A 12,698-nucleotide genomic window follows, 5' to 3' on the forward strand; every position below is an offset into this window, starting at 1 on the left:
GTGGATGCCATATTAGCATGCTGGGGCAAAAACAGAAAAGATGATGGGCTGTGAGGCAGCTTTGAATTATATAAACACTCGATATAAAAAAAACAAAAACCAAAAAACCCCCCCCCAAACCCCAACAGATTTTGCTAAAGGAAAGACAGAAGTGTTAAACAACAACCACATTTTTAAGATATTTGCACAGTCTAAAACATCAAGAATGCTTATTATTAGAAGTACCTTAAAAAAAAAAGGGGGGGGGGTCAATTTCCTTCTTGTAGTATTTCTTGCTATTACTCTTTCTCATAAAGACATAACCCAAAGAATCAAATAGTTCTCTTGCACTTAACTGTTCTAGATTTTCTACTCTCTGATTATCATTTCCTGATAAAACCATAGCACATAATTTAAAGTTGGCATCATCTTTATTTTCTCAGAAGGATACACAATCTTTAGAATAATCTGTATTACGGAAGCAGTAGGATTCCTAGACAGGTATGAACCTCCAGAGCTTAATTTTACCTGGTGCATTCCCCACAGTCTGCAACTGTGCCCTACAGTCTCAGCAATGGCTTATCATAGAATATTGCAGACATCCCCACCCAAACACTTAAGACAAATCATCTCGGGTGATTTCAAATTAAAAGCTTGTGAAATATGTAACCTCTCCTAGTTTTTGCAATTAATAGGGTATGTCTGCAATTAGACTGACTTACAGAATGCTACACTATTGTCATTAAAAGATGTTTTGTGAAAGTGCTGCTGTTATTACGGAGACTCAAGAGACCAATCCCTCCTAGAGGGCAAACAGTGGACTAGCAGAAAACAACAGCCATAAATCACATTGTCAGGTAGCAGAGAGAACAGGAGTGAAACACAGGCACATGAAGGCCATTCACTGTAAACACACCACAGAAGAATCCTAGTCAGGATTTACTGAACCTGTAATTAATTAAAACTTCCTTCAAGCTAAATCTTTAATAAACAAGGATTTGTGCTGACAATGAAGAAATATAACACAATTTTAACAACTCACTCTACAACATTTATTAACTATCATTTTACTGTTATAGGTTACATAGCTTTAGTTGCAGCCCTTGGAATACTTTAAATCTTTTAAAATATGGTAATAAATTTAAAGCTAAACTGGACGCACACTGTTTTGATGTTGTGGCATTTCAGAATTTATGCTATTTTATCATTTATTCTTTAGTTCACAGTGCCTATTTCAAAGATGTTTTATTAGTTTTTTATTTTTTTCCTCAGGGAATAAACTTCAATATTTCAGGGCACCACCTGTTAAACTGAAAACCCTGAGAAAAAATTCAGCTTAACAGACAGATCCTATTAATGCCAAAAAGGTTAAACAGCAGTTTGGTGGTTTGAAGTTTTGAATGCTGGTCTTTAAAGAGATGCTCACAAATAAAGGCACATGCGAGTGGAATAATTTTAATCTTGTAGTTTTGTTCAACAGAGTATTTCAGGCTTTTACAGTTCAAGAACAGAGTTCTCTCCTAACATTAGGAGAAATTAGTTGATTGGGTTGCATTGCCTTCACTGGTACACAGATGCACTGTACAAAGTTGAGAAGATTTTTGACAGGCAACATTTCTTAAGGCTAAAATGATGCATCATAGGAACATGTCTCTAAGCCAACATTTTCTTCCCGTTGAGCACCTAGTTGTAGCTAGTTTTTCTCCTTTTGAAGCTACATAAATACAGTTGTTTTGAATGAAACCTACAGAAATAAGGTTTAATTTATCCTTTTAGCAGCTAAAGTAGATTTTTTTTTAAGAGAACCTGAACTCTTCTATAATACTGTGTATTAAAAATGGTAATAATCTTAAACAGAGATGTGTACATAAAAGTGATGTCAAGAAATACACCAGTGATAACTATGATATTCTCTAAACATCAGATATCTATTTATAAAGCAAGTCTGAATCCACCAAGATATCTAGTTATTTACACAATCATATATCACTTGTCAATCAAAAATGCATTCTTCAGCAGGTCTTTTCGCTATCTCATAAAAAACCATTAAACCCAGAGAACCATAAATTCAACTGATAAAATCTCTTTACTATTTCCCCACCCTGAATAAAACAATTTAAATGACATCACGAAGAGGCTACAAAAGAACACATTACAATGTTTAATAATGTAAAAGTTGCAATAAACACAGGCATACCTCATTTTATTGTGCTTTGGATAGATATATATATATATATACATACATACACACACACACACATATATATTTTTAAACCAATTGAAGGTTTGTGGCAACCCTGCATCGAGCAAGTCTATTGGTGCCATTTTTCCAACAGCATGTGCTCACTTTGTGTCTGTGTGTCACATTTTGGTAATTCTCGCAATATTTCAAACTTTTTCATTATTATTGTATTTGTTATGGTGATCTGTGATCAGTGATCTTTGATGTTACTCTTGTAATTGTTTTTGGGGGCCATGAACCGCACCCATATAAGACGGAGAACTAAATCGATAAATGCTGTGTGTGTTCTGACTGCTCCACCGACCGGCCGTTCCCCCGTCTCTCTCCTTCTCCTCGGGCCTCTCTATTCCCTGAGACACAACAATATTGAAATTAGGGCAATTAATAACCCTACAATGGCCTCTAAGTGTTCAAGTGAAAGGAAGAGTCACACGTCTCTCACTTTAAATCAAAAGCTAGAAATGATGAAGCTTAGTGAGGAAGGCATGTTGAAAGCTGAGATAGACCAAAAGCTCGGCCTCTTGCGCCAAACAGTTAGCCAAGTTGTGAATGCAAAGGAAAAGTTCTCGAAAGAAATTAAAAGTGCTACTCCAGTGAACACACGAATGATAAGAAAGCGAAACAGCCTTCTTGCTGATATGGAGAAAGTTTTAGTGGTCTGGATAGAAGATCAAACCAGCCACAACATTCCCTTAAACCAAAGCCTCATCCAGAGCAAGGCCCTCGCTCTCTTCAATTCTGTGAAGGCTGAGAGAGGTGAGGAAGCTGCAGAAGAAAAGTTGGAAGCTAGCAGAGGTTGGTTCATGAGGTTTAAGGAAAGAAGCCATCTCCATAACATAAAAGTGCAAGGTGAAGCAGCAAGTGCTGATGTAGAAGCTGCAGCAAGTTATCCAGAAGATCTAGCTAAGAGAATTGATGAAAATGTCTACGCTAAACAACAGATTTTCAGTGTAGACAAAACAGCCTTATATCGGAAGGAGATGCCATCTAGGACTTTCATAGCTAGAGAGAAGTCAATGCCTAGCTTCAAAGCTTCAAAGGACAGGCTGACAGCAAGAGAACTAGAACTGACAGCAAGAGAACTAGAATTAGAAATGGAGCCTGAAGATGTGACTGAATTGCTGCAATCTCATGATAAAACTTTAACGGATGAGGAATTGCTTCTTATGGATGAGCAAAGAAAGTGGTTTCTTGAGATGGAATCTACTCCTGATGAAGATGCTGTGAACACTGTTGAAATGACAACAAAGGATTTAGAATGTTACATAAAGTTAATTGGTAAAGCAGCGGCAGGGTTTGAGAGGATTGACTCCAATTGTGAAAGAAGTTCTATTGCGGATAAAATGCTATCAAACAGCATCGCATGCTACAGAGAAATCCTTCATGAAAGGAAGAGTCAATTGATGCGGCAAACTTCATGCTGTCTTATTTTAAGAAATTGCCACAGCTACCGCAACCTTCAGCAACCACCACCCCGATCAGTCAGCAGCCATCAACATCAAGGCAAGACCCTCCATCAGCAAAAAGATTATGACTCGCTGAAGGCTCAGATGATGGTTAGCATTTTTTAGCAATAAGGTATTTTTTTAATTAAGGTATGCACATTGTTTTTTTAGACATAACGCTATTTCACACTTAATAGACTCAGTGTAAACATAACTTTCATATGCACTGGGAAACCAAAAAATTTGTGCGACTCGCTTTATTGCAGTGGTCTGGAACCGAATCCACAATATCTCTGAGGTATGCCTGTATATAGTAAGTGCTCTAACTTTTTAACAGGAATGTTATTTGCTGTGGCATGATATTAAGTTTATCTAAGTTTGGTACTTAAGACAGAAATACAGTCTTTGGCTAAAATACAGGTTCTATATCCAGTTATGCCAATAATAGTAACCTCTGTAGTTATTTTCTTTATATGTAGATTAAGTATTCTACTGTGGAGGTAGGCAGCTTAAATTTCTACAAAGAAGTGTGCAAAGTTATTCTCAAATAGATGGTGCTACAGATGCAACTCTCATGAAGCAACAATTGCTTCTGAAGGCTGTATTTTGCATCCAGCATTTGACCAGAAAAAAGCAATGTAAAGTTATGGCTTTACAGATTGTATCTAATCACCACCAGAGAGAATCATTAAGTTCAGTGACAGCTCTTCTGAAGTTCAGGAAATTAAAAGTTCAGCATTGACCTTAAAGATACAGCCTCTCTCCATTTTGGACGTTAAACCTAGATAACCAATATTCATGCTGTCTCTTAGATTCTATGGTTTATAAACGCTAATGTGCAGTCAAAATTTTTGAAGCAACAGGACAAGTTGTTTGTACAGAAGGCTCTTCCCCCCCCCCCCTACACTTGGAGGGCTTTTTCTCCATATCTTATGTTCTATACTATAAATAAAACATCATTTATGACATGTTATATCGGATTTACTACCTTATTCTCTCTCATCCTTAGGGGTCTCAGAGTACTTTGTAGTCACAAGTCCCTTTAAACTAGATGAAAGTTTGAGTTTAAACCACTGTAGGATATTAATAGCATACAACAGCACCACTGGACACATTTGGCTACAAATGCTGTACCTTGTTCAAAGTAGAAGTTGACTTCATGGAGGAGGACTACTACTTAAATCTGATTCTTCCTACTACTTCCAGCTTAAGCACATTTTTCATAAGAGAAGCAAATTATCTTGTCTAATCACAAACAGGAAAAAAAAAAGCTTGATATTTCATGCAAAGAGTCTCAGAACTAGCTCCAAACTCTTGGAAACCTATCCAACTTGCTATTTTATCTTCCCTCCATCACCTATAACACCATCTGTCTTTCCTTGTGGAAAGCTAGAGACCTTTAAACTATTAATCATACTTTAAGGGGTGAAACAGGAACTTAAAACTTATCTCCCATATTACCAAACTGTCTACCAATGTTACTTCAGCAAAGGAATGAAGCAGTCTGTCTTTTGAAGCATCGCATATGCTAAAAACCTAGACTAATACTATGGGAGCAGGAGTATTATCTAAGCAGGATGCTTCAAGGACTCATCTGAAGCAGGCTGACCAAACTGGTGGCCAATCTGGTGCTCACAATTCAGGGTGTTATTTCATACTATTATTGTGGAAAACCCTAAAGCTGCTTGCAAAGAAAACCAAAAATGGACTGGGAGAAGGAGGATATACTGAGGGAATGATGGCTTAGCCTTCACTTATCACTCTGCTCAGAATTCCTTTAGTGACATTAAAGAAATGGTAGGTGCTAGCTGATTCATATTAAAAATAATTTCGCTTCCACTGTGAATCACCAATCCAGAAAGGGATGCCTACCTCAACACTGGAACATGAAGGGGGGGGGGGGGTGAGTGGGGTCAAATTTAGCAAGAAAAACAGATTCAGTGCTCTTCAAACAGGCAAAACCATTTATCAATAACAGACCAATAACTGAATAATGCATGCTGCAGGGACTTGTAATTGATATAGAGCCATATTCCTGAGGGAATAAAATAAATCTGGTTACATGTGAAGACAGAGTGCTCCATTGCAAATGAAAATGCAGACAACTGGCACTGCAAGTAAAATTGAGTAACTTTATGCCTAATTTTCACTAGCAGGTATCTGTACTCTGATATTTGGTTCTCACCTTTAAAACTTAGATAACCAAGCAAGCAATAATATCAATAAATGGACAATAGTTTAGAGCAGCACATGAAATATTTTCTAAAAAAAGTCATGCCAGAGTGCTATTCCTTTACCAGTTCTGACAAAAGAATGCTGGTAGGAAAAAACTAGGAACAAGAATATTTTTAAAACAGGTCACAGAATCAAAAAACCCTGCTCTGTTCTTCCACATTTATTTTCTGAACTAGAGGCTCAGTGTCACTAACCAAAATGAAGCACAAGGCTTTGGCCAATATTAATTTATGAGAAAACAATTAGCTCAGAAGAGATTTTTCCCACTCTTCTCTGTGAAGAAATAAATTTATGAACAAGTCCAAAGAACTGAGAGGTAGGATTAATCATGTCAGTTTAATCACCAACACTTGGACATCTTAGAAGGTGCAATTTCTAAAACAATAAATACCTGTCCATAAAGAATATAATTTTACCAGTGTGGTGATACTGAAAGATTTAGTATTTGCAAATATTTCAGGATTTCTGACAGTGAAGTAGTAATAAGTACTTAAAACTTAGTTTTTTCTCTTAAGTGAGATGTTTCTATCAATTGGAATTTCAGGTGCTGCCTCTTGCTGCTATGAAATAATGTCCGCCCAGTAGGACACATGTCATTACTCAACTGGTTTTTCCTCCAAAAATCTCTTCCATTAGTTTTAAGATTAACCTTTCTTTGTTTCTTAGAAATCATTTGTCCCTCTCATTCATAGGTCTGTACAGATCAAGTTGCCCTACTGTGTTTTAACCATGAACACTCTGCTGTCCAGCAAGTACAGGATAAAACTTTTCTAAAAATCCATTAAGACCTTCACTCTCCAACATCCAGTTAATTTAAGTAACAATTACATTCCTCTATTGGTCCAGACCAGTTTAATCTCTGCTAGCCCAGGGGCTGATGTAATCTTTGACTCCAAAACAGGGAACAACATTAAGTTTCCAGACTCTATCTGCTTTCAAGTTAGCTGTCAAGCACAAAACTCTTCTCATTTACATGTTAGCAAACCACAATACACTAACAGAATAACAGGCCAATACTGGAACTGTCAGTTTAATTCCAAGTAAGTCTGTGCAATACTGGGACAACAGGTGCACAGTGATTTGGCTACTGGCCATGTAAAATTAATCTCTATTGAAGAATACATGTTCTTATGCACTCTAATGACAGTTTTCTTATTTATTTCTTAAACTTATTGTTAGCCAGAGCATAAAGCCAGCATGGTCTCTGGATGAATACTATACAATCTGAACAGATGCAAAGCAGTCTCCTCTAATGTCACAGGTAATCAGAAGATGGAACCGTCATAACAAGATTAGATCAGCACTAATGTATTCATAAAAAGAGTGGAGGTCGAAAAGAAATTCTAGGTAGGAATAAAATTTCATGTGACAAAATTTCTGTGTACAAGTGGTATTTATGCTAGTAAATTAGTAGCAAATTCCTTTCTTCCAAGTATAAGGACATCTAGAATGAGAAAGTACTTTTTAAATTTACTTTAGTCATAAGCTTGCTCTTTTTTGATTAAGTAGTAACTTGCGAAAAACGTACATGAGTTGAAGACCACATCAACAGCAACACTTTTGTTTAAAGCATCCTCTTTCAGCTATCAAAAGATGAAGAACAAGTGCAAAATTGGAGAACTGAACCTATTTAACGTTAACAGCTGGTATCCAAATTCTTTAAGCTGTTGAGAACAGGTTTGTGGGATGACAATGGGAAGATGAAGACCTGAAAACTTGACTTGACTGTTCCTCTATTCCTGTAGATGGAAAGATTTGAGCCAGTCTCATTAATTAACAAATACCCCAAAATAAACATACATAATTTAATTTAGGAAGACATGCAAGCATGTTATTGAGGTCAACAGACTTTTAGGGCTTGAAGACATACCAAGTTAATTGAACAACAGGAAGCTATTAGCACATTAGAGTGTTCTATTCTTTTTTGCCTGTACTGTAACTGTATCGATTATCTCACAATATGTTTAATCAAGTGCAATTAAGCAGCATACAATTTTAACATTATTACAAGAAATTCAATAAATATTTAAAGAGAAATTTAAAAATGGTTTGCTGAATCCTGCAAATCCCTTTAAGCATCTGAAATATGAGGCCAAGGGGGAAAAAAAAAAAAATCTAAGTTTTCCTTGCTGTGCTCCTTCAAGCTACAAAGGATTGAAGCTTCACAGAAGTCAGGCTTATCATTTTAAAAAAAGGAATAAAAACACACACAGTAAGGCATTGGTTAAGGAAATAAAAAGGCAGAAAGACATCCCTTGAAGAAAAAACAAAAAAACAACCCCCCCCCACCCCCAAAACACAAAACAGACAAAAGCAAAACCAAAGTTACACTGTCTTTAAAGGAAATGAGACTAGGTGATATCAACTGACATACTGACCAATTGATGAGAACTTATCATGCCTGTGCAAATGAAATGAATCAAACAGTAAACCAATGATATTCTGATGCACAAAAAAGCATGGAAAAAATTCACCAGTACTAGAAATAGGTATGCCAATAGGTTCTTAGATTTATCAGTGGCAGCAAAAACAGCTGATAATAACACAGACTGTTTCATAATTGTAAAGTAGATAGTGGAAAGAGATGGATCATGCATTTGAAGACAGCGAGGCACTTACTGAAGAGACTCTTCATGGAAAATTACAGAGAAGGTCTGCAAATTTATCAAAAATATAGAAGGCTTTCCATATTGAATCCAGAGAATGGAGGATACTCTCAGCATCTTTCTTTTTGAATATCTGAACTATAGATTGCAAACAAATTTTTTTTGCATAGGATGCATATATGTGTGCTTAGGTTTTCACTGCACTGTAAAAGTGACTAGAGGAAACTACATAATCTTAAATATTGACTCTTAAATATTGACATCGGTGGCCTTGTGGAAATTGAGACAGAGAAAAAAAGTACACATTAAATTCAACATGAGGGTTTTTTGAAAGTCTTTCTAGTCTCTCTGAGAGTGAACAACCTTCAGACATGTCTACCTTCAGCACAAACAATCTCAGTGAAAACATTCAAGAAAGTCAGCTAGCATTACATGAACACCACCTGAATGCCAAGGTAAAAATACACAATGTATCATATTATGTTGGCTACTGTACATACGTACATAGACTTTTCAAGGGAAAGAACATGTTAACATTAAAACCATTGTACATTTTGTGTTTCCATGACAAATTGAGGTATATCTAACACTGCAGAGGCACCATAGCAAGTTTTAAATACACCAGATCAGTTCATAAGCAGTCTAGTCATGGCAGCATGGACTTCCATACAAGCACAGCTCTCTGAACGAGAAATCTACTACTATGTCTGATTAGTTCAGGTAACTATTCTACACCACAATGCAAGTGTACTCCTTGTTATCTTTTTGTGCAGTTTCCTAAAAAAAAAAAAAAAAAATTTATACATGCAGTGAACATTTTATCCTTTTAAAGCAATCAGAGAAAGAGCACAAATTTTACAGATCAGGAAAAGGGGATACTTTTCTTTAGCTAACACACAAAAGAAGAGACAAGCTTTTGGAATATCAGTCGTTACCTTTTTGTTGGTGTAAGAACCAGTTTCATGGAGAATGGCGACTCTAAATGGAGGCCACCAAGTATGAAATTCTTTTACCCACTGATGCATCACAGTAGCTGGACAAACAATCACTGTTGGACCCAACCCCTGGTACCTAAAATAAAATATTCAAGAATAAAACCTCAATGTGAAATAAATACTCAATATTAAGTGGCCCATTAAAATAACCTGACACAATAGTTCAAGTGGAATATGAGAGCTATGGAAATTGATTGGCATTTTCTTTTTCTAGAAGTCTATTTTTTCAAAGCAAGATGAAAGGAGCACAGCTATAAGAACCTATCCATTGAACAATTAATGTATGCATCTATCAATATAAGTACATAAATAGAAAAGTTCCAAACAATATGGCAAAAGGAACTTCCTCCTGTGATAATACAAATCAGGTTTGGGATGACTGTTTTTTTTTTTTTTTTTTTTTTTTAAGAGAAATGAAATCATTAACAAACAACCATTTTATTACTTCTATTCCTAGAAAAACATGCAGCTATAGTCTCGCAAATAGACTTATTACACATGGGTGTTTTGTTTTATGTCAGTAATACACCGTAGCATTATAACCTTAATTCACAGACAGCAAGATAAGACAGATGCTAAAGCAGCAGAATATACCATCCATAAAAGAAGCTGACATTAGAGCTGGGCTAAAACTTCATCATCTCCAAGTCTTTTGATCAGAATCAGATGATTCTCTCTAAGAATTACTGAGGAGATATTAGAAACAAAGCCTTTCTGTATGATACATTTAGTTCAGAACTGCTCTTACAATTAAAAAAGAAAAACAAGATCTCTTGTACAATAGCCAAACAGGAAATATTACAGTTAGAAACAAATAGCAACCAATCATATAGGAAACATGATCTGTAGGAAAAAATTAAAACATTGCTTGTTAACTCTTCACATATATTTGCTGTTTAAAAAACAGAACAAAATAAGTTTGCAAACAAAGGCAAGAGCTACAGTTATCATGTACTGATCTCTGCTTTTACATCATGCAAAATGGTCATGGATAACTGTGTACATTTCAAGTGGCAATACATAAGCAAATCAAAAGATCACACTATACATTTGAGATCACAAGCATACAGCAATAAAGAACAGCATAAAGACCCTGATTAAAAAAAACCCCCAAACCCAAAACAAAAAACCCAAACCCACTAGTAATGCTCTTCAGAAACTGATACTTAGAAATAACCTTGTTTATTAAAAGCTTATACATCTGCAGAATGACAACCTGGATGTTGCTTATCTCTTCCATCATCAAAAAGTACTATATACAAAACTTATATAGTCTAATTATAGCTCATGAGAACTCCCAGCAATTCAAGGGGAAGTCCGCTGCTTTGTCTTTCCTGATGAAGGGACCATTGGTCTGAAAGCTCATTTGCTTCTTCCAACTACCTCAACTTGTGGAACTGAAGACCTTTCCCCCCTCCAGCTACCTCAACTTTTCTAACAAATGACCTTTTCTCTCCCTACAAATCTTGTTTCTCTTATATCCTTAGATCCTCATGGCTGCAACACTTCTAATAACACCTCACATGACATCTGGCTTTCCCCAGCTGTGTGACTATTATTTTAAAGTAGCTCATTAACTGTTAAAAGTGAAGAAACATATTAATACATCCAGTAACAAAATTGTGTCATACTTCAGCTAGTCTTCAAGCTGCTTAAAAAACAGAAAAATACTGGAATCAGAAGAAGTTTACAAAAAAAGTTTCTACTCATCTTATTTTGAAGCAAGAATACTTTAGAGAATTTCACTGATAAAGTTGTCTATTTTGAATGTTTACAAAAATCTACAGCAGCTCTATTGTCTTAATACCCAAGTGCCTCCTAAATATGATAATCCTGCAGAGTAATCAAAGTAGTATTATCTCCATCTGTAAGAACTGAGGCTGCAAGAGACTATGGGAAAGGCTGCTGTGCCAGATTCATGCAGCAATACACTAGCTCCATCTGCAAACCAAGGTGATAAGATATGAGTTGAGCTGGAAGCATTTAGGCAGGTTGATCACATGACTATGTCCACTCTTAACAATTCCTACCTCTCAGCCAGACTGACCAGAAGGTCTTCTGCTTACAAGACTACAGGGATTTCAGACAGAAGCCAGCTAGTGCTAGTGCCTTCCTAGTTCAGACCGCAAATGCAGAAAATGCTCAACCATGCAAGGATCAAGTCATTTAGACCTTCTGCCTTATGAAACACAAGCAAAACCAGAATAAAAGAATTTTCACAAGAAAAAATTAAAACCTGTTTCTTCCTAGAAGTTACTATCATGGTGGACTTACTAGCTACCTGCACGAGTCAAAAAACTGAAATAAAACACAGGATCTTACACTCAGAAAGAACATTGCAACTTTTATTTTGGCCTTTTTGAAGTTGTTCTGAGTTTCGCTGCAGTTTCTAAGGTCTTAAGCTGTAACTGTTTAACAGTACCTAGAGAAATGATCCTGAAAGATTTCTATCAACTCAGCGGAGCTCCAACAAGGGCAGAGAATATAACTGCACAGAATAAGCAGTAGAGTAGCATCTTAAATCAGGCAGTTGTGTCAAAGAAATCAACTGGCCTGAATGATGGAGGACAGAGCAGTTGTTTTGTACATGAAGACTACAGTAGGAACAAAACTAAAGCAGCTGGAGAATAAAATGCTTCTGAAAGACACCAATGTTTTCTGTTTAAAGCATTATTTTACATTTCATGTCCATGACAAGCATAATTTAAATACACCTCTACATAAAGCAAGGTAAAATTTATTTTTAATATACTCCTACATTTCCTAAATTGTATGTAGTAATTTACATCAGGAAAACAGGCCAACAGAACTAGAATGCATGCACCTGTAAACCAACACCAACAAGTATCTTTTCTCATAATTTCACCTATGAAGGAGGAATTCTTACATATTGTTCAGTAACATAACATGAAAGATCCTTGGAAGAAAGGTCAGTCATTCTAACACATTTTTCAAAAGCAAGGAAAAAAAAAAAAGCAGATGGGAATTCCTCTGTATAAGTTACAGATGTTACTATTATTACTGTTTTCTTTGGCATGAATGATTCCCCACCGATCAGAAACTCTAACTTTCATTGCAAATCAGCTTGCTACTTCCTGTAAAGCATTCACCTGGTGTCTTGCCAGAACAAATATTTTAATGTAAAATTTAATAAATGGAACTAAAGGTATTATATCTAATTTAAAATTCCATATTG

At 35.9% G+C, this 12,698-nt stretch overlaps 1 protein-coding gene across 4 annotated transcripts in view; it reads right to left on the bottom strand.

The window, feature by feature from the left end:
- The window catches only part of ERCC6 (ERCC excision repair 6, chromatin remodeling factor), a 54,717-nt gene that overhangs the window by 17,132 nt on the left and 24,887 nt on the right, over positions 1-12,698 (bottom strand). For all 4 annotated transcript variants that reach the window (XM_067300027.1, XM_067300028.1, XM_067300026.1 and 1 more), the window contains one exon: positions 9,443-9,578. In XM_067300027.1, the coding sequence (XP_067156128.1) occupies positions 9,443-9,578 (136 nt within the window). The remainder of the gene's footprint in view (positions 1-9,442; positions 9,579-12,698) is intronic.

This window comes from Apteryx mantelli, chromosome 7 (assembly GCF_036417845.1).
Source record: "Apteryx mantelli isolate bAptMan1 chromosome 7, bAptMan1.hap1, whole genome shotgun sequence".
Taxonomy (NCBI): domain Eukaryota; kingdom Metazoa; phylum Chordata; class Aves; order Apterygiformes; family Apterygidae; genus Apteryx; species Apteryx mantelli.